The 27789-nt window shown below is 40.8% G+C and overlaps 1 protein-coding gene across 6 annotated transcripts in view; it reads right to left on the minus strand.

Annotated features, from left to right (window-relative positions):
* BACH1 (BTB domain and CNC homolog 1) overlaps window positions 1–24332 on the minus strand; it is a 44185-nt gene extending 19853 nt beyond the window's left edge. Inside the window, exons 1-3 of one of the 6 annotated variants that reach the window (XM_039520219.1) lie at window positions 24200–24332; window positions 4582–4879; window positions 927–2312 (exon numbers count right to left, since the gene is read on the minus strand). In XM_039520219.1, coding sequence (XP_039376153.1) covers window positions 927–2312; window positions 4582–4821 — 1626 coding nt within the window. In that variant the 5' untranslated portion in view covers window positions 4822–4879; window positions 24200–24332. The other 5 variants (XM_039520234.1, XM_039520192.1, XM_039520201.1 and 2 more) reach the window with 5 other exon arrangements.
* Window positions 24333–27789: the final 3457 nt, after the last annotated feature.

Raw genomic sequence — 27789 nt, forward strand, 5'->3', positions numbered from 1 at the left:
TCATGGCATCATATTGTAACTTTAGAATTTCCATTTTTCTACATAGTCTGTGGGAATTGATTACTTACAACATTCAATTGAAGGTAAAAGTTCTACCATATGAACAAAAAACCCAATGCATTGAGAAGGATGGGGAAAAAAAGAAAAGAAATAACAGGAAAAACAGGAGTGCTTCACGTCATCACAAAAACAAGCACTAAGCAATTTCTGCAGTTGAAGAAACAGACAAAAGTACAATCAAAGCAGCAGAAACAAGTGCAGTATAAAAGTAGTCTGGAATTATACAGAGTACAGCTGGTCAAAAACTACAATTTCCCCACTCCCAACCCCCTTCCAAAAAAATATTTGCCACCAGATTGCAAGAAAAATCCAAGATTTCAAAGTTTCCAGTGGAATGAAAATTCAAAAAAAGTTTTTAATATCAAACATTTTGTTTTGGCAATACTTATAATATAAATGTCAAAATGATTATTTTAAAATGTATTTCATTTAAGTCAAAACAACTCAATATCTAACAGCTGGAAAAGTAATTTCAATTTTTTCCCCATTGAAAATTTTGTCAAAAAAACATTCACACAAAATATTCAATTTTAACTAAACTGCATATTTGATAGAAAATTTTCCTTAGAAAATTATGCAATTAGCTCTAATACCAACATGTCTCCTCTCATCTTGCACATTTCCACACACTTCATAATCATTATGTATTTCAATAAACCTCCTTCAACAAGCTAATTATTTAAAAATGCTAACTGTATTACAACAGATCTTTTGACAATTTTAGATGGAGAAATAAAATGGTACTCTCCCCCTAGAGTTTTGAAACCAAGCAAGAAAACTGTCTGGAACTAATTGGGTCTAGAATTAGATTTCAGAAAGGAGCATACAGATGTATGGAAACAAAAATATAGCCAGAATGTCCTCACCTCACATTCCTGTTCTCTTGCTGAACAGGACTCACTGTCTCCCTCAGTGTCAGTTTCAGAGTCTTCTCCCAAACTTATTACACAAGTATATGGACATTGTTCTTGTTGCGGTTCCTGGATATAATCTCCACTATTTATCTCTGGGCTGTTTGAGCATATTTCAGTACCAAGGTTACTTATAAACGGGCAGTTGACAGAGTTCAGAGTTGTAAAAGTTCTTTGAGAACAAGGTTCAGGGCTCTCATTGAGACTGATACCTAACCATGGGCACTCTGATTTTTTTCCTGAATATATTGGTTCTGAGCATTCTTTTGCTGTTGCAGGTGACAAACGCATTTGACAAGCAGTATCTGTATTGTAAATGTCACTCCAGAAACCTTTGGCTAGGTGTTCAGCTACCTCTCTCTCCACGCTGCTTCGGTCACTAGCTGATGTAATGCTTATGTCTTCTCTAGCGCACAAATCAGACTTCAAAAGTGAATCATCTTGATTTTCATGGATTGGTTTATCATTCCTAACGACAGTACCTGTCACAGTTTTTTCAGCTACAACTGTGTTTTGCATACCACTGAAATTCAAGTTGCTGTATTGCTCATATGGGCCTAGAAAAGGCGCAGAATAAAGTTCATGAGGTGCAACAGAAGAGTTTTGGGGAAGAGAAACAGCATCTGTTTTCTCCATAGGACATGAGATACTCTGAGACACAGACTCTCTCTTCAATTCCTCTTCTTTCTCCCCCTCTTCCATTTCTACCTGAGTCTCTTCACATTGTGAGACCAGCTGCACAACTGTGCACTCCTGAGCTTTTTGTATGGCATCATTAAATGATTCACTCTGATGAATGGATGTAGCTGATGTTACCTGATCATCTTTAATACTGCAGAGATTGGTTCCAGTATGGACTTTGTCACTCCCAAAAGCTTTCTGGAACTTCCTATATTTTGGGCATAGGGAAAACAAGCCAGAAACATTATCTTTTTCTAAATATGCAGGATCGCATGTTTGATTGGTATTATCTTGGAGATGAGGACATACTTTTGCATTTTCTTCATCTTTGTTGAGCTTTGAATTAGGAGTTGCAGTGTATTCAGCTTCCAACAATTCCTCCACTTCATCATCTATTTCCAGGTTCCCATCATCCACAAGGGAAATGTTAACGTTTGCTTTCTCACAGCGTGAGGTACAACATTTCTTTCTAGGGCATTCCTGCTGGTCTGCTTTACAGTCCAAAAACTTGAATTGGAGAAACTGAAAGCAAGATTCCTCAATATCATATACTCCCAAAAACTTTGCACACTTGCAAACTTCGGACACATTGTCTTTATTTAAAATAAGTTTGGCAGTATATGCAAACTGAAGCAAAGGAGCAAATCCTTTAAGTGTCACCTGTTTGGTTTAAAAAAGAAAAAAAGAAGAAAAGAAAAGAAAAACAAACAAACATGTTAGTATGGCTCATTTCTCGTTAGGCTGAGACTTGACACAAACCACAGTCCTGTCATTCTTATACAAGAAGTCAGTATGAAACAGACTCAAATCTTCCCCGCCCACTGACATGGGAGCTGCTTATCCTAGTCCTACAACTGTTTGCTGACAAAGTTTTGACGTCTGGTCTGCCTGGGCTTAAGACAGCAAATGGGGCCCCCTATCACAGGAACATTCCCTGCTCAGTCAGGTCAAACAGGAATCATGGAACAAACAGATCCAGTCCTGTGGGGAAATGGTAAGCAGAAATGAGGAAAGGAGAGAAGGTAGTTTTCCTTAAAAAGAAATTAACCAAGAATTATATCTAGCCAAGCTCCCTCAAAAATCCATCTTTTGACATGACAGAATTTTATTGTGACCCTTTTATAGCAGCGTTCCACTTCACAGTGTTAAATAAATTGATAAAATTCCAATATATTACTATTACTCAAAGATTAAAAGTATCACTGTTCACTGAAGAGCAGTAAACAGATGCAAAAGCAGGATTAGATTTTCAGGTTTCCTTTCAAAACACAACGTACTGCAGGATAATTTACAGGCAAAGTCACTACACTCCTGGCATCTAGCACACTCCTTTTTAAATGCAGCCACCATTATTCATTCACAGTCTAATGTGTTACCGACTCTGATATCAGTAATAATATGAATTTGGTCATGACTCGTTATTTAACTTCTTTAGTATAGGGTATACCCTCCATCCCCGGTTCCTCCCATTAAAAGGAAATTTGATTTCTGTCTGAACAGATACCAAACTGACAAATTACTCTCAGTTTAATGACTCACTGGAATCAGGTCCAGTTCTGAAAGCTCCACACCCTATTACTACACACCCTATTTCTTCTAGGGATCTGAATCCTCTCTCAGAGCAATACAATACCCAGTGAATACCACCCAAAAGAGTCCAATAAGTTTTTTCTCTTCAGTTTTAACACCAATCTCATACTCTTACTTCCCTAAAGGTTTAGGGACAGATTCTGCGTCCTTCTGCCAACTGTTCATGTTTAGTAGTAACTTTTGCCATGAACAGATTCACTAAAATCAAAAGGGACTACTTGCAGAGTAAAGTACTACTCAACTTAAAGGTGGCGGACCCCAACAGCGAATAAAATCAGGTTATATTATACTCAATATGATTGGGATTACTATTTTGAAATAATCATAACGGTATGCTGCAGGGTGTTCCAAACACATGGTGATATAGATTTTAGAGGAATCCTGAAACATCTTGTGAAGTTTCAAACTATTTTGGAACACGCTCTGAAGACAGCAGTGTACACGACAGTTTGCATTTGTGAAGAGACTGTGTGCTTTCACTTACTCATGTGGCACTGTTTATAAATCAACACACTAACTTAGCTTCAAACACTTGTAAAACCACTAGGGGAAAGAGGATGTCAACCTTCCCATCTTCAAATCCCAAATATATATGCAGTAGTGGCAAGTAATTAAGTCTAACTAGTGACCTGATTTGTTGAGTGTTAAGGCAGACTGTGTATATGAACTGAAATGGTGAATAATACAATGTATTCCAATAATACAATAATTCAAAGTATTTCCTTCGCACACACGAAGCACAGTGATCTACAATACACCTCTACCTCGGTATAATGCTGTCCTTGGGAGCCAAAAAATCTTACTGCGTTATAGGTGAAACTGTGTTATACTGAACTTGCTTTGATCCACCGGAGTGCACAGTCCCACCCACCCCGGAACACTGCTTTACTGCGTTATAGCCAAATTTGCGTTAGATCAGGTGGCGTTATATCGAGGTAGTGGTGTACCGTCAGCAGCATTTGAAGCCCACACCAGCTTGGGGAATATGAGAATTTAACATCTGTGCTGCACAAAATATTTTTCAAAACAGAAGCTACAATCCTATAAGCAAGCAATATTAATTTCATTTACAGCTTTTTAAAGAGATAATTTGATGTTAAATAGCTCATGTACATTCTCATTTGAGTGTCCCCCACATCCTTACACTGAATGCTTGATAAATGACAATTCTGAAGCAGTGGTTTGTTCACCAATGAGTTTCCCAGTTCCTAAACCACTTAATTTAAGATTATTAGTTACTTAAAGTTAACACCAGCCTATTGTAGAGCATAATTTAATGTAATGGTGTAGAAACATAAATATGGTGATGTACAGAAGTATGCCAATTAGTGCCACTCACCTCTTCCGGTAAAGTGATGAGAAGATCAGCATTCAACTGTCCCACAATTCTTGAAAGAAAATAGCTGCTGCAAGCTGCAAGCACAGACCGATGAGCCCGAAATCGCTGATCTTCCACTAGAATAGTAACATCACAAAGAAGATCTTGCTTTCTCTGATCATTGAGACTGAGTAGAACATTGGTACTGTGTACTGAAGACTCGTATGCAAAAACCACACTATTCTTCTCGCTTAAAGGCATTGTGTATCAGAAGTATTAGGGCTATTCTCAGTGGAAAACATTCTTCTGTTCTTCAAACCTGAAAAGAAACATGAAAATTTACACAGTACATAAGTATATGATATGAGTCATAGTATTCTTAATGCTGAATTCCTAAGAAGGGACAATTTAAGTTATACATATTTCACCCTTAAAAAAATAAGATTACTGTTTAAGTATCTAGATCCTAAGCTAAACAAAATGCCAACAAATAAGATAGTTTAGATACTCCTTTTTAAGTAAGTTTCAAAATACACTCTTTAGTAAGCTCAACTTTAATTATATTTTCCTCCAAATAAATCCTGCTCCTACCACTCATGGAGGAAAAATACATTTGAAAACAGCATTTGAAAAACTATCACATTTGTTTTTGAAGATGCATGTTGATTAAAAGTGACAAATTTACCACAAAACTCTCTGACATGAAATAAGTATCTGTATTTAAAGACCTTTTCCTGACTGCAGCACTACAGAAATTGAAAGAGGAACAAGCTATAGAGGCTCTAGATCAAAGTTCATCAAGATACTACATAAGCTGCTTTTGTTTGTTTAATGTGGTGTACACAAATTCAAAGAAATCCTACAATATGCTGCTTAAATACAGCAATAATGACTCAACTCAAAAAGCAACAAAGAGTCCTGTGGGCACCTTATAGACTAACAGATGTAGTGATCCCACAATAAAAAAAAATGGAAATAAGATATGGAACATTTTGCAACTACCGGTAGTTAGTTGGTTTGCATGGCTGCTTGGTGGCCTTACGTGGAACATGCATGCATTTTCAGGGAGCAAGTGCCTGCATCATAAAGACACTAGAAACAAGCATCCTCACTGGCAGTCTCAAAAGAGGCACCTGAAAAAAACAAGCTGAACAGCCATGGAAACGGAGATACTATTTGATGCCCAGAGATGATCACCTGGAAGTCACAAAGCAGATTCACTTAAAAAAATTTTGTATACATACATTATGATTACATAAATAACGTCACTTCACATGATTTTTTCAACTTTTTTCCAAGTGGGCTTGGAAAATAGCAACATTTTTATTAGAGCTGTCAAGCAATGAAAAAAATTAATCGTGATTAATCACACTTAGTAGAATACCATTTATTTAAACATTCTTGGATGTTTTCTACATTTTCAAATATATTGATTTGAATAAGAACAGAATACAAAGTGTACAGTACTCATTTTATATTTATTTTTTATAACAACCTAATACAAGTACTGTAGTGCTATCTCTTTATAATGAAAGTTGAACTTACAAATTATGTACAAAAATAACTGCATTCAAAAATAAAACATTGAAAAACTTTAGAACCTACAGGTCCAATCAGTCCTACTTCAGCCAATTGCTCAGACAAACAAGTTTGGTTACAATTTCCAGAAGATAATGCTTCCCATCTCTTGTTTACAATGTCACCTGAAAGTGAGAATAGGCCAGCTACAACAGTGCCATGCAAAAGCATCACAAAGTATTTACATGCCAGATGCATTAAATATTCTTAGGTCCCTTCATGCTTCAACTACCATTCCAGAAGACGTGTCGATGCTGATGACGGGTTCTGCTCGATAATGATCCAAAGCAGATCGGACTGATGCATATTCATTTTCATCATCTGAGTCAGATGCCACTAGCAGAAGATTATTTTCTTTTTTGGTGGTTCGGGTTCTGTAGTTTCCACATCGGAATGTTGCTCTTTTAAGACATTTGAAAGCACACCTCGTCCCCTTCAGATTTTGGAAAGCACTTCAGATTCTTAAACCTTGGGTCGAGTGCCGTATCGATCCTTAGAAATCTCACATTGATACCTTCTTTGCATTTTTGCAAATCTGCGTGAAAGTGTTCTTAAAACAAACATTCACTGGGGTGATCATCCGAGACTACTATAATATGAAATACATGGCAAAATGTGGGTAAGACAGAACAGGAGACAATTCTCCCCCAAGGAGTTCAAACACTTTTTTTTTTTTTTTTTTTATAAACAAGCATCATCAGCAAGGAAGCACGTCCTCTGGAATGGTGGCTGAAGCATGAAGGGACGTATGAATGTTTAGCATATCTGGCACATAAATACCTGCAATTCCAGCTGTTCTCACTTTCAGGTGACATTGTTTGTTTTAGTAATTGGCTGAACAAGAAGTAGGACAGAGTGGACTTGTACGCTCTACAGTTTTACATTGTTTTGTTTGAGTGCAGTTATGTAACAAAAAAAATCTACATTTGTAAGTTACACTTTCACGATAAAGAGATTGCACTACAGTACTTGTACGAGGTGAATTGAAAAACTATTTCTTTTATCATTTTTACAGTGCAAATATTTGTAATAAAAAAATATAAAGTGAGCACTATATACTTTGTATTCTGTGTTGGAATAGAAATCAATATATTTGAAAGTGTAGAAAAACTACCAATTTAAAAGTATTAAATATTTTTGGATTTCTATTGTTTAACAGTGTGATTAATCACAATTAATTTTTTAAATCGCAGTTAACTCATGCCATTAACTCTAAAAAATTAACTGCAATTAATCGACAGCTCTAATTTTTATTCAATTGTTCAAAAATGCCTAATGTAAAAACAGCATTCTTTTTAAGTCAACAGGCAAAATTCATCCTTAACTTCATATGCTGCTATGGAGTAATACCAGAAATACACATTGCTTAATATTTGATTTATATGGTGGTTTGAGGGATACCCAGCAATAGTGGCAATGGTGAGAGGTATTGTATGTTTTTATATTCTTGGGGGTTGGTATACGGACAGTTCATTTACTTGTAATTTTATAATTGCATTGGCAATGTTTGTAAGATACCTAGAGATTGAGATAGCTGTTTCAAAATTGAAATGTCAAGCATGCACAGTAATGACTATTCTTCTGTCTAGAAAAGATGGACCTAATTCCCTCTACAACTAATCCATCTACCAAACTAATCAAGGTAACTAACTTTTCTTTCCACTCCACGGTTGCTCTCTCCCCTTCTGTCCTTTCCTTCCCACTTTATTTATTTTCCCCCTCCTCTTCCCATCTCACTTTGTTTGCATGTGTTCTTTTCTTCTATACCCATTTATCACTGCTATCTCATTTCCCCACACTGTGTGATCATTCTCTCTTCCTCTAATTTGCCTGTCTCAGTGTTGGATGACTAAAGGCTCTGTACAATAAAAATTGCACACATCTCCCAATATGCACAAGTTCATATGTTTGAACACGCAGTTTCATCAAACCCAAAAAACACCAAGCCTTTTCAAGTTCGTCTATAACACATTCTTCCATTACCCATTGTTATATAGATGTCACCAAACATTATTTCGTAGAAGTGTCACCCCTCCATCCCTGATGGGAAGAAACAGGAGGGAACTATAAGAGTAAGAGAACGATAGTTTCCAAAATATGGCCTTGATGACAAAATTTGTTTAGACTGACATGACTGATAATGTTAGTATCCCCACTGGGTTGAGAGAGAGATTCAGGGTTGGTGGGAAAGCTCCAGATTATCAGTAAATCACTATTTAAAGGAGTGCATGAATACAAGATTTAAAACACAACTTTAAGACTCAGAGAAGAGCTGATACATTCCATTTTCCTACAGATATTCCTAAACTCTCAGGAGAGAATGTGTGTGGAGAAGAAGAGTACCCAAGGAAAGCAGATATCCTAGCCTCTCTGCCCCTTGTTATCTGCTCTCTTCCAGCATCTAGCACAGACCAAGTTCACTTGTATGCTCCAGTCCTATCTCTATGCTATGTTTGTACATCCCCACCTTCTTCAGAGACAGACTCCTGTTGGAACACAGATGGTCATGGTGGAAGAAAGTTGTGAAGACAAGTTGGTTGATACCAGGCTGCCCAATTTTTTGTAGACCATGACAATCTGTATTCAGCAAGTTTCAGCTAACTGCAATTAAACGATGCTGGGACCAGAGTACGTCACATTTAGCTGACAAGGCTGAACACAACTTGTCCAGACATCTGCATTATGGCCAAGAGTGTCAGTTAAAGCTAATCTTGACAATTGTGTTCAAACACATCTGAGTATTATAATGTACACAAGGTCACTGTCATTTAACTGTGGTAGAAATCCTTGCATTCTGTCTACTCTGCAGCTTACAGTGTTGGTTGCACTGCTGCTAGAGAATTTTCTTAGTGCAGATACACTCTTAAAGTTAAGATACTTTAATCTACCTTCAAAGTCTAATGTCAGCCAGAGTAATATTTTTCCACTGGGGGATGCTATAAGAAGTCTGTATGGTTTTGTCAAAACTAGGGTATGTTTTGTGGGGGTTTTTTTTTTGGGGGGGGGAAGGTGTTGAGTTAGGTTAGGAAGGGGGTAATAGTACTAATACTGGTAAAAACGCCACAACCCAGTCTGTTAGCACTCAGTACGTTAGTGTTATAGTGGGAGGTTCTCCCTTCCCATAACCCCCAAAAACTAATCCAGACAACCTATTAATGAAAAATACTGAAATTATGCTCGCTATTTTTAACTAGCCAGCAACAGCAGTGAGGTATCAACTATACCAATAACTAGAATCAGAAAGTTCCCCGGACTACACTTAACATTAAAGGGAAAGCCACACGTCCTTTATAACAAGCCTCCATAAAACTGGATCTTGAGAACATAAGAACAGCCATACAGGGTCAGACCAAAAGGTTCATCTATCCTAGTATCCGGTCTTCCAACAGTGGCAAACGCCAAGTGCTTGAGAGAGAATGAAACAACAGGTAATCAAGTGATCCATTCCCTGTCGCCCATTCCTAGCTCCTGGCAAACAGAGGCTAGGGACACCATCTCTCCCATCCTGGCTAATAGCCACTGATGGACCTATCCTCCATGAACTTATCGAGGTCTTGTAGAAGCAAACAGCTTCTGAAGAAAAGGAGGTAAAGTTGAGCACAGCACGGAATAGTTGGCTGGAAATTTTTCCCACAGCTGGAAGGGTATATCAACTGAACATCTATTACAGGGCCCTCATTTAGACAGTGACATTACTCATTGAGATAAATGGGGTAGGATGAGGGAATAGATTCATACTACTGATGCTGATGTTGTTTAGCTGGAAACAATCTTCTGCAGAGCTGATTTTACAATCATGTAGTCTATTACTTTACATTGTGAAGACCAACTTTGTGATACCAACCCTGCCTTGACAAAGAAAGTGAGGATTTTTAATAATACAGTAGAACCTCAGAGTTATGAACACCAGAGTTACGAACTCACTCGCCAACCACACACCTCATTTGAAACCGGAAGTGTGCAATCAGGCAACAGCAGAGACCAAAAAAAAAAGCAAATACAGTACAGCACTGTGTTAAACATAAACTACTAACAAAACAAAGGGAAAGTTTAAAAAAAAGATATGCTAAGGTAAGAAAATTGTTTCTGTGTTTGTTTCATTTAAATTGAGATGGTTATGCATTTTTCTTCTGCATAGTAAAGTTTCAAAGTTGTATTAAGCCAGTGTTCAGTTGTAGACTTTTGAAAGAACCATAATGTTTTGTTCGGAGTTATGAACAAACTTCCATTCCTGAGGTGTTCCTGAGGTTCTACTATACATCAATTGTGAAAAATAGCAAGAACTGCAAAAAAAACAAAAAATTAAAAGGTAAGAAGTTTTTCATGTCAGGTTTTCCATGAATATAGCCCATGCCATGGCTGTAAAGCCTGAGCAGTCTTTTATTTTTATTTTTTAAATGTGAAAAAGACCTCAAACTAACATCATTTTAGATTTTAAAACAACACACACATTTCAGATAACCAAAACAAGTTAACTACTAATTATATGCAACAGTTTACATAGGAATTATGAAATACATAGGGCCCCTTCTTTCCAGTTTTTTTTCCCCAGTAATTTACCAGTGTTTATTACCACAACAACAACAACAAAAAACAGGTGAAAATAAGTGCAAAACCCTATTAATTTTTCTGGGTAAATATTTAGGTTTATTTTGGTGGATGGAAATACAGGGGAGGAAGTATTCAGTAGATTAATGCTTTGAATTCCGTTCATCAGTGTGGTTTGCTGCAGAACTAAAACAGAACTCAAAACACAAGGCCACCTCTGAGTTTAAGAAAACAATACGATATATCTCTAATCCCCAAATAACATTTTATTTGAACAAACAGCTTACTTTTATAGATTTAGAACTATTAGCCTATAAATATTTACATTTAATAATTGGGCCATGCCATTTGCAGTGCATACCCTCAACTTCATCTTCATCTCCTGTTTTTGTTTCTTTAAAACTTTCAAATACTTTCTCGTGTTCTGAAACATTCTGATACAGATTTTTGTTTTCTTTCCATTTTTGTGTGTCAAATCTTTAAACAGCATCTGCTACCAGCTTGAAATGAGTACATGGTTGGCATGAGATTCATCAGTACGTTCAGATGCGCACGCACTTTGGTGCTTGTGTGCGTACCTGTTGGTTTACTGTGTGTATCTTCTAGACTAATATATAGCCTTACTTCAACAGGCAGCTTTGCATATACACACAGATTAATGTATTATCATAATACATATTATCTCATGTAATATATTGTATTTTCCTAATAAAACAAGTTATTTTTATATATTTGAATGATACAAACGTAAGGGTAAAAACTGGAAAAAACTGAATACTTTTTGTAAAATCCAGGCATTTTTCAGTAAAAACTGGTTTAAACTGAAAATCAAGGGGCTTAGAAATATATAATTTAATTAATGTAATGTAATTTAAGTTAATCATTAAATTCCATCCTACCTGAGGAGTAATGCCATACAAAAATGTATACAGCATTAAGTGTGAAACGCAAATAAAGCAAGTAAATTAGGATTCCACGCTTCAATGTTCTTAACTCATCCCATTGATCCTACATATTACAGTGCAGAGACAAATGGTGGGTGAGCTTGTATACAGTACCCAAAGGTCTCAAAGGCACAGCAAGGAACTAGGAATATGATGGCAAGCTAAAAAAAAGTGAAACGCAAAACTGAAAACAGTTAAGATTTGATTGCTAGGGTGAAAGCTCACACAAAACTAGTTGTGTCTAGAGAGGATGGTGAAGTAGGTACAAACAGCATACAATTATAAAGCAGTTTTTTAAATTGCTTTTTCCACCCTCCCAAATGAAATCCTAATGCACTCACTCTGCCTGCTTCCTCAAATGTAACCAAGATTGAGACAATATATACACCAGAAATCTCAACCAAGGTTTCTCTCAATATGAATCCATTCCAAGATCTATCTAGTCCAGTTAAAATATCCCCTCCTTCATACTAGAGAGGACCAAAAAGACTGTTACGCATACGCAGATAAGGATAGTCTCGATCCTATGACCAAAATGCATACAAGATTATTTCAAACCTCTCCCCACTTACATGTTTAAAGTCAGCAGTGAGCTGCCAGCACTGCTTCTATCACTGTGTTTAAGTTTGGTCCCTTCAGTTCATGTTAGTTTGTGTAAACAATTCAGGTGCCTTCAAATCAAAGTTTTAAATCAGCACTTTCAATCTAACTGATTTTTTAATTTGTCACTGACAAGCTACTCCTTTAAAGAACTCAAAATAAAGTAAGTTCTTATTTCCATTTTTAAAATTATTTTTAAGCATGAAATCCAGATTTTGAAATGTTTTAGATGCATAAAATACAGGAAACTGTACCTGGTATTTCAAAGTTTTCAAGAAAGGACAGTTTCTTTTCTTTTAAAATTGCTCTAGTTAGTGAAATGCTTCCTCCTTGTCAAGTCTAAACAATGGCATATAAGAAAACAAAAGGAAAAGAAAGCACAGGACCACAAATGCTCATGGAAAACAACTATGTCAAAACAGGAAAAAGATTAAACACAATATACAGATAAAGCAGTTTTGAGAACTAAAGACAAAGGTCAAAATGATGGCTATCTTATTGTGGTTTTTCAGCTGAGAAATTAGGGTGTTTCCCCCAGCACAGGTTTTAAATATTTTTCTAATAAATCATCCATTCTTCTCTTATGTTGGGGCTCAAACACATGATTAGAGACCATATAGCTGTACTACCATGTCCTTGTGTCTGTACATGCACCTGCAAACTCATCATATTCTCTGTCATATACTAGACCAGGGGTCGGCAACCTATGGCACGTGTGCCAAAGACGGCACGCGAGCTGATTTTTAATGGCATGGTGCTGCCTGGCAGGACTCCAGCATGTCATTAAAAATCCTGCCCAGCCCGGCCCACTCTCCTCTGCCCTCCACTCCCCCTGCGGGGGCAGGGAGCAGAAGCATAGGCGTGCGCACGGGGTGGGCAAATGGCCCCACTCTCCCCGTGCGGCAAGCCGTGGGGTCCGCGCTCCCAGGACGGAGCGCCTGGCTGAGCGCAGCAAGCTGCCGCCCCTGCCCCCGCCTTCCCCCCTCCCCTGGAGCCCTGCCACTGTGCACGCAGCACTCTGGGGGCCGGGGCTGCGCGCTCTGCTTGGCGGTTCATGGTAAGGGGTCCGGGGCAGTTGGATAAGGGGGGGGCAGTCAGGGGACAGAGGGCAGGATGGGTTGGATGGGGGTGGGATCCCGGGCAGGGTGGTTGGGGTCTCTAGAGGGGGCAGTCAGGGAGCAGGGGAGGTTGGATAGGGCATGGGAGTCCTGGGATCTGTCAGGGGGTGGATAGAGGTCAGGGCAGTCAGGGAGCAGGGGGGGTTGTATGGGTCGGGAGTTCTGGGGGTCCTGTCAGGGGGCGGGGAGCGGTTGGATAGGCCTGGGAGTCCCGGGGGTCTGTCTGGGGGGGTGGATAAGGGTCGGGGCAGTCAGGGGACAGGTAGGGGGTAGGGTCCCAGGAGGGGGGCAGTCAGGGGAAAAGGAGCAGGGAGGCTTAGATAGGGGTGGGGTCCTGGGGGCAGTTAGGGGCAGAGGTCCCAGGAGGGGGGGACAGGGGACAAGGAGCAGGGGGGCTGGGGGTTCTGAGGGGGGCAGTCACCCAGCCCTCTGCCCTGAGCCCTGCACACCCTCAGGCCCCTGCCCTGAGCTCTGTACCTCCCTCATACACACCCAGCCCTCTGCTTGACTGCTTCCCTCCCCCCCACGACCCCAGCCCTGACCCTGGCATCTCCCACATACCCAGCCCCTCCTCTGCCCTGACTCTTGCACCCCCCCACATCCCATGCACCCCCACATCCCCACCCTGAGCACCAAACAGGAGCTCCTGCCCCCCCCCACCACATTCCCACCTGCACTCCTCATATCAAATGGGAGCTGCCCAGGTAAGTGCCCGACACCCAAACCTCCTGCCCCAACCCCGAGCCCCCTCCCTCTTTCTAACTCCTGGCCAGACCCTTCACCCCCAGCCCTGTGCTCAGTGCACTCCCACTCTCAGCTCAGTGCAGAGAGAGGAAGAGAATGGGCCAGAACCAGGGAGAAGGTAGGTACCCATTGTATGTAGGCAGGGCCAGGACCCCAGACTGGTTGTGGGCTGAGCGGATCCGGCAGCCAGGATCCCGGCTGGCAGGAGCCGGCAGATGGAACCCCTGAGCGGCAGTGGGCTGAGTAGCTCGGCACACTGCCGGTCTGAGGTCCCAACCGCCAGCCCCGCACAGCCTGCTGCCAGTCTGGGGTTCTGGCTGCCGGACCCTGGCCAGCCGGGGTCCCGGCCGCACCTGTGGCCGGCCTAGCAGAACAGAACCCCAGACCAGCAGCGGGCTGAGCGGGCTGGTGGCATAAGATCAACATTTTAATTTAACTTTAAATGAAGCTTCTTAAACATTTTGAAAACCTTGTTTATTTGACAATACAACACTAGTTTAGCTATATAATATACAGACATGGAGAGAGCCCTTCTAAAAACGTTAAAATGTATTACTGGCATGCGAAACCTTAAATTAGGGTGAATAAATGAAGACTCGGCACACCCCTTCTGAAAGGTTGCCGATCCCTTTGCTAGACCCAAAGACGGCAGTTTTCAGAAGCGATGTTAGGATAATATTTTGTTTTAGTATCCAAGGATATTTAAGAATTGCCCTTCCTTGAAAAGGGATCATCTGGGGAGCATGACCAGCTCCACAGTAGACTTTTAAAAGGTAATGAGTCAGCAGGCATTAGTCTACTTTAAGGAAAACAAAGCAAAGGTTTTTTTTAATTTTGATATTTATGGTGTATCTGTCTCTTAAGTATATGGGGCTATTAAGTTTTTCTACTTAGTGACAGTCTTAGACATGTCCCCCCAACAATCCATAAATGAGCAAGCAAAGCAAGAACAGTACCCAAATAGAATGGACAGTGCTGACAGTTTATTTCATTATTTCAAAAGTGAACTTTTAAAGTCTAAATTACAATGTCCCTTCAAAGGATAAAAAGCTTGCAGCTTATTTTAAAACTAATACCTGAGTAAGAAACACTAGAAATTAGGCAGCTGATAATTTTACAGTAATATGAGGTTCTCTTACAAGTTAACACATAGCCAATTAAAATAATTTATACCAGATTAAGTGGCCAAATGCACCAGATAAGAAGAAAGAGTATGCAAGCTATTCCCTTGCAACACTGTTACAGTTAGGTCAGCAAAAAAATTTCCCTATGAGATAAACAGGCCCTTCCCCTCCGCCCAAATAAAAATAAAAAGAAACAGATGCTGTGTGAGAACTCGCTACTAAATATGAAATTTCCATCATGTCCCAGTTATAAAATGAAACACTGTCTTCAGTGCTATAACAGTGTCAAGGCCCTTAGCCCAGAAATTTTACATAACTTTAGTGTTCTACATTCTTTTGGGAAATATGGTTCTATGTACATACTTTATTTCACCTCCTCAGCATATTCTGATACTCCACTACAAGTGATATTTTTGGTTCCTTTAAGTGCAATTCTACTCTGAAAAGTGACAAAATGTAAATCTAAGCTCCATGTTTTCTTTCATGGATTTCCAGATCAAAATATTTAGCTAACAAGTAAAAATAGTTTTCCATCTTAAACCAACAGCCTTACAAGCTTATCCTGCGTTCTCAAAGTCCAGCTTGGTTGTTTGTTTCTTGTTCATCACCACCAGTATAAAGATTCTGCACAGCAAATTATATCTGTGACATCTGTGCAATCCCAACGCCTTCAGTGGATCTCTACATGTGTAACCTGAACTCAGTAAACATCTCTATAAAGATGCACAAGAATGCACACTATTTTAACAGTGTTGGCACTGCACTGCTAACATAAGTAAAAAGCAACACAAAATAATTTCTCTCTAAAGTAAACAGATATTGCCAAATACTCAAATCTTTCCATTGTGTGTAAGAAAGTGGGTTTAAAAAAAAAAACCCAACAGCAACAGCCACCTCAAGTCACTTTTCAAGGTAGAAAAAGCCTATCAGATCTATAGAAGAATTGTGTGTTTCTGGTGTTATTCTTATTAAAACAAATAATTCAGCCGTTTAAAGTTTTACACATCTGTATTGTTATAACTGTATTACATTGGAATGCTTTAAACAAAGTTACATTTTAAGATCAGAATAGGTTAGTGGTAATAGAGAGCAAAAGTTACAGGTACTCACAATTCTTGTTGTTAAAAAAAAAAATCATCACTGGAGTCCTAGGCCAAGTCTACATTAGAAGTGCTTTGACAATATAGCTCCTAATGTAGACAATGCACCAGCAAAAGTGCATTTTTGCAGCTATAGCTTATTCCAGCCACTCCTCCCCACCCAGCCCCACCAAGAAGGTGCAGAGAAACTACCTTACCATATTCATTATAGGGCAAAATAACTACTAAATGAGTATAAAGCAAGTTAGTCTCAAAGCAAGCCTCAAACAAATACAAGAGTCCAACAGTATTCTGTATGAGGTATTTTAGTCTGTCAGGCTTTTCATAGCAAAAAACCCCTTCTACATCAAGTCTTCCTAGCAGAGCATCCCAAGAAATCAGAACTTGAGACACCATGATTCAGTTTTCTCATGAGTCAGAGAAATATACTGGATTAGAATAGAAAAGGTGGCGTCATAGTGATATGATCAGACTCATTCCGATCATCTTTTTAAAAACAAAAGAACCTGAGCCTTGCATACTCTGTGATGGCTGAATTTACTATTAAATCCATTTCTCAGTAAAGAGTTGTGCCTCAGAAAAAACTTTCTAGCCCTTATGGTAGAAAAGAAAACCCTGAAAGTGTTAGCCTGTACAAACTGGTGCAATACTAGAATCTACAGGCAACCTGAAACACAATAGGCAAGAGGTATGAATGATACATGTATCTCAATGATGTAAGCTTTAAACCTAAAAAAAGACAGTTTAAATGTCACTGCTGTTCACTATTTCACTGCTGGTAATTTTAATAAAAACATCCAACAAGTGTGCTTACCCCACAATCCTTAACTGCCTCTCACACCTCCAAACTGCCCTCTACTCAACTGCCAGCACCTCCAGCTTCTCCATTTGTGTTGTCCATACAAAAAGCTTTGACACACCAAACACCGGAAGTATGGAGAAATCATAAGATCAATTTCATATACTACCATAATAGATATGAGATACTCTATTGGTTACATTATTTCATTTACTTAAATATTAAAAACCTACTTTTTATAGTTTAAATGAAGCAGTTGCAGAATTTCCCATGTACTGCACCAGTGTTTCAAAACACTGGAATCTTGCCATAGAATTTAGGTCTAGGTTGCCAAGTAGTCTGAGGCCTTAGCTAATACCAACTCCAACAGACCACATTTGTCTTTACTAGTATAGGATTAGTATGATAGCTGTATACATTTCATCAACTTTCCCAGCTCTATCTAATCAGGACACTTGCTATCTTCATAGGAACTAGCTGGGAAAGCACATGCAAGCTTCCTTCACCAATGTATGGAGAAGGCTCAACTTGCCAGAACAATGTTTTCTTGGCACCAAGAGCAGCTTCTTGTTTAACCAGATGGTAAACAAATACACTTCTGAGGTCCCCAAATGGAGGAAGATCTGAACCACCATTCTCAGACTCAGGAATTAGTTACAGATGTGTTTTCCATCAGTCAGCTAACTCTGTGAGCATGTTTTCCTTTACTTCTAAATCTGGGGCCATCAGACATTTCCCCCTCAAGACAATCCCCACCCTCCCACCTGCAGAACTTTCCAACACAGCAAGCATGACTCTGTTTCTTCACAATCTGTGTAGAACATGATGACAATTATCCATTTTAATTAGTACCACATTTGGGATATTAATCCTTTGTGATAAGCAGGATAAGTCACGCCTTCTGAACAGTTATGTGCAGTTAACCTCTTCAGGAACTCCACATGAACTGCATAACTAAGATGGAATGACTCTCTAGTAATTGCAATCTGATCTGATTTAGAGGTCTTGAAGCAGTTTCATTTGTCCACTGTGCCACAAAGACAGTAAGGCTATCATTTATCACTTGGATAGACAGAGTGTGGGACTTGTAGCCATTAGTAGCTGCTAATACAGACAAAGATGGCCTGCATCACTCTGCATGTAACTAATGTTTGCACCTTAACAAAGTTTTAAGTTCTTAAACAGTTAAAGGACAATGTCATAATCAGATAGGGCAATAGATCCGGAGACAAGAAATCTGGGTTCCATTCTTGACTCGGACATTGAGCTGCTATTCAACCTACCTCCATTTCCTCATCTGCAAAACAGGGATGATACTTATACTTTTCATTTTTTAAGAAAAAAGCTTTGAAATCTACAGGAAAAAGAACTAAGGTATTTACTACCATTACGAAAACCAGTGTGGCTACTTGGCAGTTCAACAAGAAGTTACCAATAGATTTTAAATAACAGTTTTATATCTATGCCCCTTCCCCCAACTCACTCTCCTTTTATGGATACAGAGTTATGTTTCAGAAGGATGCTTGCAGTAGTTAAGAGTTGCTGATTCATGATGTTATGCTGACAAGGCATGAACAAGCATTCTGTTTTTGTTCATCTTTACTTTGAAAACATTTTTAAAGGAACCAGGATGATTTTTAAACAAAAAAATTAAAATAGTATTCATTTGCTTCCCCCCCCCAACATAAAACAAAAGAAGCAGTTACCTCATTCATAAATTAAGAACAAAATTGTATTCTTTGAGTCACTAGTCAAAGCATCTGGCACAATACTAACATTGTACTTCAATTACAGAAATTACATAAATTATATAATTAATTAAGAGCTTATTAGGTCATCTAGTATGTCCCTAGGCCGACCCAGGATTATCATCACAGTATTATTCAGAGCTCTGCTGAATCGAAATTAAGTAGTCAGGGGCCATCAAAATCATTTTTTTGTCTTAAAAATCCATGAGATTCTGAAAACAGACTTGGAATTGTTTCAATTTGCCTTCTGTTTTGTTTTTTTAAAGGTTTTAGGATTCACCATGTCCAGGTTTTCTTAGAAGTTATGGGAGCTAAGAGTTTACCTTTTCAAAAAATGAAAGCCACGATTTCCATGCAGTGGTAAGACTCTGGAAGCTGAAGCTTTATGGGGGAAAAAAAATACAAAAGCCCCTCCCCCCGCACTAAAATCAGGCAAGTTTTCAACAACGAATAATGCAGTTCGCACATTATTTCCCCAAAGAAGCTATACTAAAGTAGAATATTCTAAAGCTAGAAAATGTTTCCATTACTAAACCTAATTCTTTCTTATCTTAGAGCATGTCTGACTCACTTGTTACCCAACATTAACTGTTTGGGTCAGGGTCAGTAATAGCTTTATTAAGCTTTTCTGGGTAATAGTTTTAATTTTAAACATTTTTAAGGTTGGGCATGGGATTTAGAAGTCCCCACTCCTATCTTCCATCCCCCACAAATTCTCACCCCAATAGCATTCAAAAGAAATTCTTGTGAAAAACAGTGCAATTATAGAGACACCTATTGTGGGCATAGCTCACATTTCAAGAAAAACTTAAAAGCACTGTGACAGTTTGACTTTCTAAAAGAGAATTGGGATGGACCACAATAAGTCGATTTAAGGTAAGAGTGAAATTGTTGTAACATGACTTGTGTTAAATCCATGAAGCAGATCACATGGTCATAAGGCTGCACCTTCTAAACTTCTACCCACCTTCAGACACCATTACTTTACACTCACAAAGAAGTGTCTCACATTGAGACAAGTTCCAGAATAAACATTCACATTTATGAACACTCCCAGGGTTAGAGAAAAAAATATTCTTAAATTTTTATACAAGTTTTCTGGTTCACTATTTAAGAGTTTACTGTCAGCTCCTGGCTTTATTTAAAAGGTAAAATCCTTCACCTTTACCCTCAAGACTTAGAAGCTATGCAAACTCATTCCCTCCTAAATATGTGAATTGTTTCATATATTTTATATTTAAATCGTTTCATTTCTTAATTCAAGAATTTCTTAATTCTTTAACATTGTTTAAGTATGGAAAATGACATGCAATGGCTTTAAACACAGCCCTAAAGATTTTGTTAGTTGATTAGTACTGGGGAAACTGTTTGAATACATACACAGGTGTACAAACATGTATAATAAAACAGGGAACTAACTGTGCAGAATTCTTATCTATTAATTACTAATCTGAGAAAAATCCTTCATGATGACTCTTGGCTCTAACAGAAGCAGTTATATTTGAGAAACAATTTTAAAATACTTGATCTAAAAATATAACCCTGCCCACTTTTATATTCAATTGAAAAAGCTTTTCAAATAAACATTTGCAAAACTGAAATAAGTTTTCAGAAAGTAGACTGAATAAAAAATTTAAAAGTAAAAATTTTGAAGATTTCACCTCAGTGAGGACAGAGGCATAAATAAATTTGACTACAATATGCAGGACATAGGGAAGGGAAGATAATCTCGTGGTTAGGCACAGGACAACTACTCAGGAGACCTAGCTTCAATTTGCAGCTTAGTCACCCAGACTCCATGTGCGACCTCAGGCAAGTCAGTCTCTCTGTACCTCAGTCTTCACATAGAAAATATGGATTAAACTTTCCTACCTCATATGAGGCCTGTGAGGAAAAGAGTCTTTAATATTTGAAAAGCTCTCAGCTATTGTGACCTATGTACCTACCATAGGTATATACACATCAACTAATATACCATCCAAGATCTGCTCATAAAGAAATGACCCCATGGAAAAGGAAAACAGGTCTGGTTTTCAATTGCGTTGTCTTAACATGACTGAAAAGACCTCAACGCACAACAAGATTCAGACTAACATCTGAAGACATGTTAGCAGGCCACGTGATATACCCTAGCTTCCTGTAGGGTGTCTTCATAGTGGAGATAACTTTAATTATCTATGCTCAAGTTACTCATGGCAAGTTGGGTGTGTATTGGGTAGGAAAAGGGGTATTGTTAACTCATGTCAGCTAACATGCAGTAACTAACACAAGGTAAAATCCTAGTGAAAGCAAAGCAATTTGTAGTAGTCACACAAGTTAGCTGGTTGAAGTAAACCCTAGGTTCTCCCATTGGAACCTTGACCTACTAACTCATGTGAAAAATAAAAACTATCATGTATTACCTAATGCGAGTTCAGAACAAGACTTTTCCTAGTGGAGATGAGGCCTTAGCCTAAATGGAGTGAGAGTGGCCACAATGTAAAACAATATTAGAGTTGTATCCACACTGGAAGTGCACTCATTTGTGTGTGAAACTAGATTTCTGGGGGCACATCTCATGGTTCTTAGTGCTGTAGTAAACTGGGCCACTCTAAGAATTCTTTCTTGTTGGTATTTTCTGGGCACAGGGTGGGAGATGAGGAAGGCACTGGAGGACTAGCAGCACTTCAGTGGTGTTAACACACTCTGTAGGGTGGATGCAAACTAACGGCTGACGAGTTGCCATCATTCAAGTTTTAGCCTATTCTCCCCTCCTCAATCAATCAACTCAAGCTAAAAGCACCACAGCAGCTGAGTTAAGGGTAATCATGTGTGGCCAAGACCTGCAGTAACTCTACAGCAAATACAGGCTCAAAAAGATTCTTTCCACAATCACAACAGCTACAGATTTATTGGTTGGGTTTTTTTAAACTGAAATTCTGGAAAACAACTAAGAGGCCTACGCCTAGCTAGCATGCCCCATGCATTGGAAAAAATTGGTGCAGGATATACCAAAAAGTGTGTGTGGGACTCAAGTGAACATAAATTTCCTGAATTTACTAACAGGAAAGAAGAATTCTGCCTATTTGATCTATGTTTCTGCAGATTATAATTTCATGAATTTTGGAATAAGATTACTTGAGACTCTATCCTATCACTCATGTATGAAAACACCCCTTTCACACCCACAATGGTGGTGTCATGTTATATTTTGTTGCCTAGTCTAAGGACAGTTTTTACATTGGGTGATTCCAACAGCAGCAAATGATAAGGGCAACAATCTAACACATGCTGACCCCAATAGCCAGAAGCAACTTCTGATACTTTATACTAAAACCAAATTAACACAGCCTAAAATATTCCCTCATTATGAAGTGCTTGAAACTGTTTAGCATCAAACAACGTATTAACTAGGTCCCCAATCTTGCAAACAGTCGTACACATGAATAGTCCAAATTAATTCAGTAAAATTACTTACATACACAACCGTTTACAGGATTGGAGCCTACAAATTTAAACACACACAGTTTAGAACAATATTAAGATTGACAAATCCACAAAAGCATGAAAATTTATATTGAATTTAGTGTGCTATGGGAATTTCAAACCCATGTTTGTTTTTGACTACGGCAATGATTTTGAACAGACAACTACAGCATTACTTCAGAGTTCAGGGGAGCATAATCACTCTTAGGGTATTAATACGCTGCAAAGAAATCCATTGTGCTGAGTTGCAGTGCCTGGGTCAATTGACTCCAGCTGCTGGGGCTCACCTTGCAGGGCTAAAAATAACAGTGTGGGTGTTCCTACTGAGGCTGGAGCCTGGGCTCTGAGACCTGTGCCTTCACTGGGTTTTTCTTTGCGAGAGTTGTGTAAGCATAACTTGGGGTTGTCCCCTGGCACGGACTATAACTTTCACGTATAAACACCACCACCGTGCTCTTACTTTTCATCCACATATCTCAAATGTGTGTGTCAAACTATTTTCGCTTTTATCCTTAATGTTTTGAAACTGTATAATTGCTCATAATTGATCAAAATAGAAGAAAAAAATGACAGACTCTAGCACTTACAAAGTTGCAGTGCTGTATGAATTTGAAATTACTACAATATTATGGTGCTAAAAATGCCAATACATGTCCTCTAAATGCTAATTTAGCAGTGAAATTGGTGATGATTCCTCCATAATTCTCATTTTCAATTTTATTTTACATTGCCCTTCACATGCTAGGCATCTCACCGTACAGATAAAATGTACATCTCCCCAGGAAAGTCTAAAATGAATCCTCCTGGGCTACTACAACTGATGACAGATACTGTAATGTTCAGATTTAGGATTTGTAGAAGATATTTTATCATCAAAATCAAACAGTTAATCCCAAATTAGTAACACTGAGGGGCTCCTTTGTTTTGAGGAGGAGGAAGATTTTCCAGTGTTCGGGCGCGTATGATGTGCCTGGAGCACACGGGCATGTGCACATGCAGAAGGGAAAAGAAGAATAATCCGATGCCAGACTCTGCAAGCGAGCAAGCGGCGTGCTGGCCGCGCCGAAGCCAGCTGCTGCTATCTGCCAGAGTTCAGTGGAAAAACCTGAAGACACAAAGCCACGCGGGCGGGGAGAGGGGGCAGCTTCTATTTACCTTTCCCTACACGGGCCCCGACGGCTGCGCAGAGCTGCTCAGCCCGCCGGGCTAACAAGCAACAGCTCAGCGCTCGGCCCCGCACGGCTCCCCCCGGCTTAACGGGCCGGGGCGACCCCTGCTCGCTCGCTCGGGGCAGTCGCGGGCCGAGCAGGCCAGCGCTGGGGCAGCTGTCCCGGCGCATTGGCCGTGTCGCTGCCCGGGGACCAGGGGAAGACACGGTCCCTCCCGCCTCCGCTCTGCCCACCGAGCTCCCCTCCAGCCGCGGCGCACGGACGGGGCACCCCGCAGCAGGAGAACCGGGCTGGGGCCGCCCCCAGCCGATCTCAAAGCGCTGCGCAGGGCGACGTGACCTGGGGTCCCCCAGCGACCGCGCGTGCTCCCGCCTCCCCCGCCCGCGCACGGGGCCCCCGCCCGCCGCCCCGCGAGTGGCCGGTACCCGGGGCGAGCACGGGCAATCCCCCCACCCGCCGCCGCGCGGGACCCCGGCGCTCACTGCCCCTGCGCGAGCCCAGCAGCACCAGCCCCCTCCGCTGCCACCCCCGCGCGCCGCAGCGGGCTCACCCCAGCACCCCCCTGCTCGCCTGTCGCCGCCGGTCCCGCCAGCACCGTCCCCCTCGGCCAGGGGCTTCCTCCCCGGTCCCGTCCCCGGCGCGGCGCGGCGCGGCTGCCCCAACCCGCGGCGATAAGAATCAGGTGACTCGCAACAACATTACCCAGCCTTCCTCCTCCACCCCCACTCGCCTCCCGCGGATTGGACACAGCGGTCCCGCTTGACGCTGTGACGCCTACGTCGACGGCAGCGCGCGTGCGCGCCTGGAACAACTCTCTCGCCTGCCTTGGGCCCCGGGGCGGTTAGGGACTGGCTCCCGGGGGGCGCGAGCGTGGCCGTTGGGCTTTGGAACCTTCTGCTTCCCGCCCCCCGGGATCGGGGCCTGGTGGGGGAGGGGCGGGTGCTGCCTCGGGGGAGTGTTAAAGCCAGGGCTCAGCGCCACGCGCCACTCTCCTAAAGCCACGGCCCGCGCTGCCCATCACCCCGGAGAGCTGGCACAGCCCCCTGCTTACCCACGCGTGGACCCCCACCCAACAGCATGGGGTTGCCAGTGCCACCTGCCCTGGTTGTCCCAGGCTTGTGCCTTTTCTGAGGGAACTGTTCTGGGAAACCTGTAGAGGTGCTCAGTACACATTGCCAGTTGGCCAGTTTTGTGGGCTGGTTCATTCCAGGATCGCTGTACCTCAGAGGAGGCAGGGTGGCACCAAGTGGAGGGCAACAATTCCAGGGTATGGCAACTTTTGAAATTTGGTTTCGTTCCACATTGGAACAGACAAAAGACCCCCAAGCCTTTCAGTATGTTTGAGGAAATAAAATTGTATAGAAATGTAGGACTGGAAGTGATCTTGTGAGGTCCCCAACTCCAGCCCCCTGCACCGAGGCAGGAACAAGTAAATCTAGACCCTCCTTGACAAGTGATTATCCAACCAGTTCTTAAAAATCTCCAGTGATTGGGCTTCCACAACTTTCCTTGAAAGCTTATTTCAGAGCTTAACTATCCTTATAATTAGGAAGTTTTTCCTAATATCCAATCGAAATATTAGCCTTGTTGCAAATTAAGCTCACCTTCAATGAACATGGAGAACAGTTGATCATAGTCCCCTTTATAACAGCCCTAAATATATCTGAAGATGATTAGGTCCCTCCTCAGTCTTCTTTCTCTAGACTACATGCCCAGTTCTTTTAACGCTTCCTCATAGGTTAGGTTTTCTAAACCTTTTATCATTTTTGTTGCTTTCCAAGGGACTCTCCAATTTGTCCACATTTTTCCTTAAGTGTGGTGCCCAGAACTGAACACTACAGCTGAAGCCTCACTAGTGCCAAGCAGAGTGGGACAATTACTTCCCTTGCCTTACATACAACACTCCTGTTAATAGATCCCATAATTATGTTAGCCTTTTTTGCAACAGCAACATATTGTTGACTCATATTCAATTTATGATCCACTATTATCCCTAGATTCTTTTCAGCAGTACTACTACTTATTCTCTATTCCACAGTTTGTAGGATTCCTTTTTGATTTAAAAGAGCTCCTGATAGAGCCATATTGACCGTTTCCTATTCTTCTTATGTTTCCTTTGCATTAGGATAGTTTGTAGTTGTGCCTTTACTGTTTTCTCCTTGAGAAACTGCCAAGTCTCCTTAACTACTTTATCTATTAGATTTTTCTTCCCACGGGACCTTACATACCAGTTCTCTGAGTTTGTTACAGTCTGCTTTTTTTAAGTCAATTGTCCTTATTCTGCTGTTCATATTCCTTCCTTTCCTTAGAATCATGAAAACTATTATTTCATGATCACTTTCACCCAAACTGCCTACCGCCTTTAAATTTACAACCAATTCTTCTCTGTTGCTGAGATTCAAGTCTAAAATGACTTGTTCCCTGGTTACCGCCTCCACTTGCTGAAACAAAAAGTTGTCATCAATACATTCCAAGAATTTATCGGAAATTTTGTGTTTTGCCATATTACTATTCCAACAAATGTCTGTGTGGTTAAGAGTCACCCGTTACTACGAGGTCTGTTTTCAGATTGAAACCTGAGCTTTTCAATTAGGGAAGCGTGTCGGGATGTGTGGCAGAGGGTTTCATCCCAGATTACTCTGGGATTTGAACCTTTGTCTTCCTCCCTAGTGCCCTAACCCGCATATGAGCAAGCCAGTAAGAACTGGTTTATACCAGAATTCCTCCATCAACATAGCTTCTGCCTTTTGGGAGGGGCAGGGAGATTACCTATGGTACACTGATAGAAAAATCCCTTCTGTTGCCATAGTAAGTGTCTACACTACAGTGTTTCAGCAGTGTAGCTGCAGCTATGCTACTGTAGCACTTGTAGACATATCCTGAGTCTCCCCCTTGCTGCGCCCCCTTCTATGAAATTCATATGTCTCTGTGAAACATTTTGCTGAAAATGTTCCAACCAGCTCTATTCAGAAGTCATATTTAAATGGAATTGTTTTGATTTGCCTTAAGCTTTTTGAGGTGATAGGGTGTGCTTCTTCAAGCTTTTCTCTGCAATCAGGAGGACTAGAACCGTCCATTTTTATTTAATGAAAACTGAGATTCTCGTATAATTGCATGACTCCAGGAGCAAAAATGTCAAATACTGCAAGAGTTTACCACGCTTTTATCAATCTTGGAGAAGGGTACAGTTGAGGCACACACGAGTGTCTAATTTCAGTACAAGTGGATCTCTAGTCCATATGTACCCATCAGAAGAACAGAGGGGAAGCCATCACCCTATATGTTAGTTCACGGTCTAAACAGAAGGCAACACCACAACATGAATTTCTTCCACTTTGCTTTTAAACAGTTCATTCTAGTTGTAATGAGTCAAAACTTATCCACCTCCTGTGGGTTGGTTTTATTCACAAAAGGAACTCAAAATGACACAAAATCCAGGCCAAGTCTTCTCCCAAGAACTTGCCTATTCCCAGATTTCCTTTCTGAAAACTTCTCAGCCCATACTGGGGAGAGGCAGAAGCTCCCTGTGAATGGGAGGGGTGAAGGGAGAGGAGAGGGAGTGAGGGGAGGTACTGTGACTTGGCTGGTGGGAGAATAGGGGAGACAGCTGGCCCCAGGCTGAAAAGGACAGTTCCAGGGATCCCGGCCTGCTCCCAGGCCCATTCCAGTTTCTTTTGGGTCCTGTTCCCTGCTCCCTAGTTCAATCTTGGGTTTTGCAGTGGCTGCTCCATCCCCTCCAGCAATACATTCTAGAACTTCTAGAACATTTTTAGGGTTATAGACACCTGAACTTATGGGCTTATTGCAGAAATTATTAAGTTAGATTCTTAGGTGTTATGCAGGAGGTCAGATTACACGGTAGTAGGGGTCCCCGGTCCCTTCTGGCCTTAAAGTCTATGGCGAGGTCTACTCTATATCAGCAAAAGCCCTAGTGTAGATGCAGTTACACTGGTATAAAAGTGCTTTTGCCAGTATGATTTATTTTGCTCACCAAACTGCTATAAATTACCCCAGTACTTTTTTGCTGGTATGAGCTGCATCTGCACTAGGAGGGTTTACCAATATAGCTATATTTGCAAATTTGTTTAGTGTATACCTCGCCTGTGAATCTATGAACCAGGGATCAGCTTTATGCTGTGCCTTACAGGTTGAGCCCACATGGAGAGTGAGGTAAAAAGTGGCTTAGTGGTTCCAAAGTCTGGCCTCAGCTAGAGGCATCCCCAGCTCCCAATCAACATGGAGCAGCCCCGGGGTCTGCTGTGCAATCCAAAATAGCCATTGAGCAGAATGCT

The sequence above is a fragment of the Mauremys reevesii genome, linkage group 1, assembly GCF_016161935.1.
Source record: "Mauremys reevesii isolate NIE-2019 linkage group 1, ASM1616193v1, whole genome shotgun sequence".
Taxonomy (NCBI): domain Eukaryota; kingdom Metazoa; phylum Chordata; order Testudines; family Geoemydidae; genus Mauremys; species Mauremys reevesii.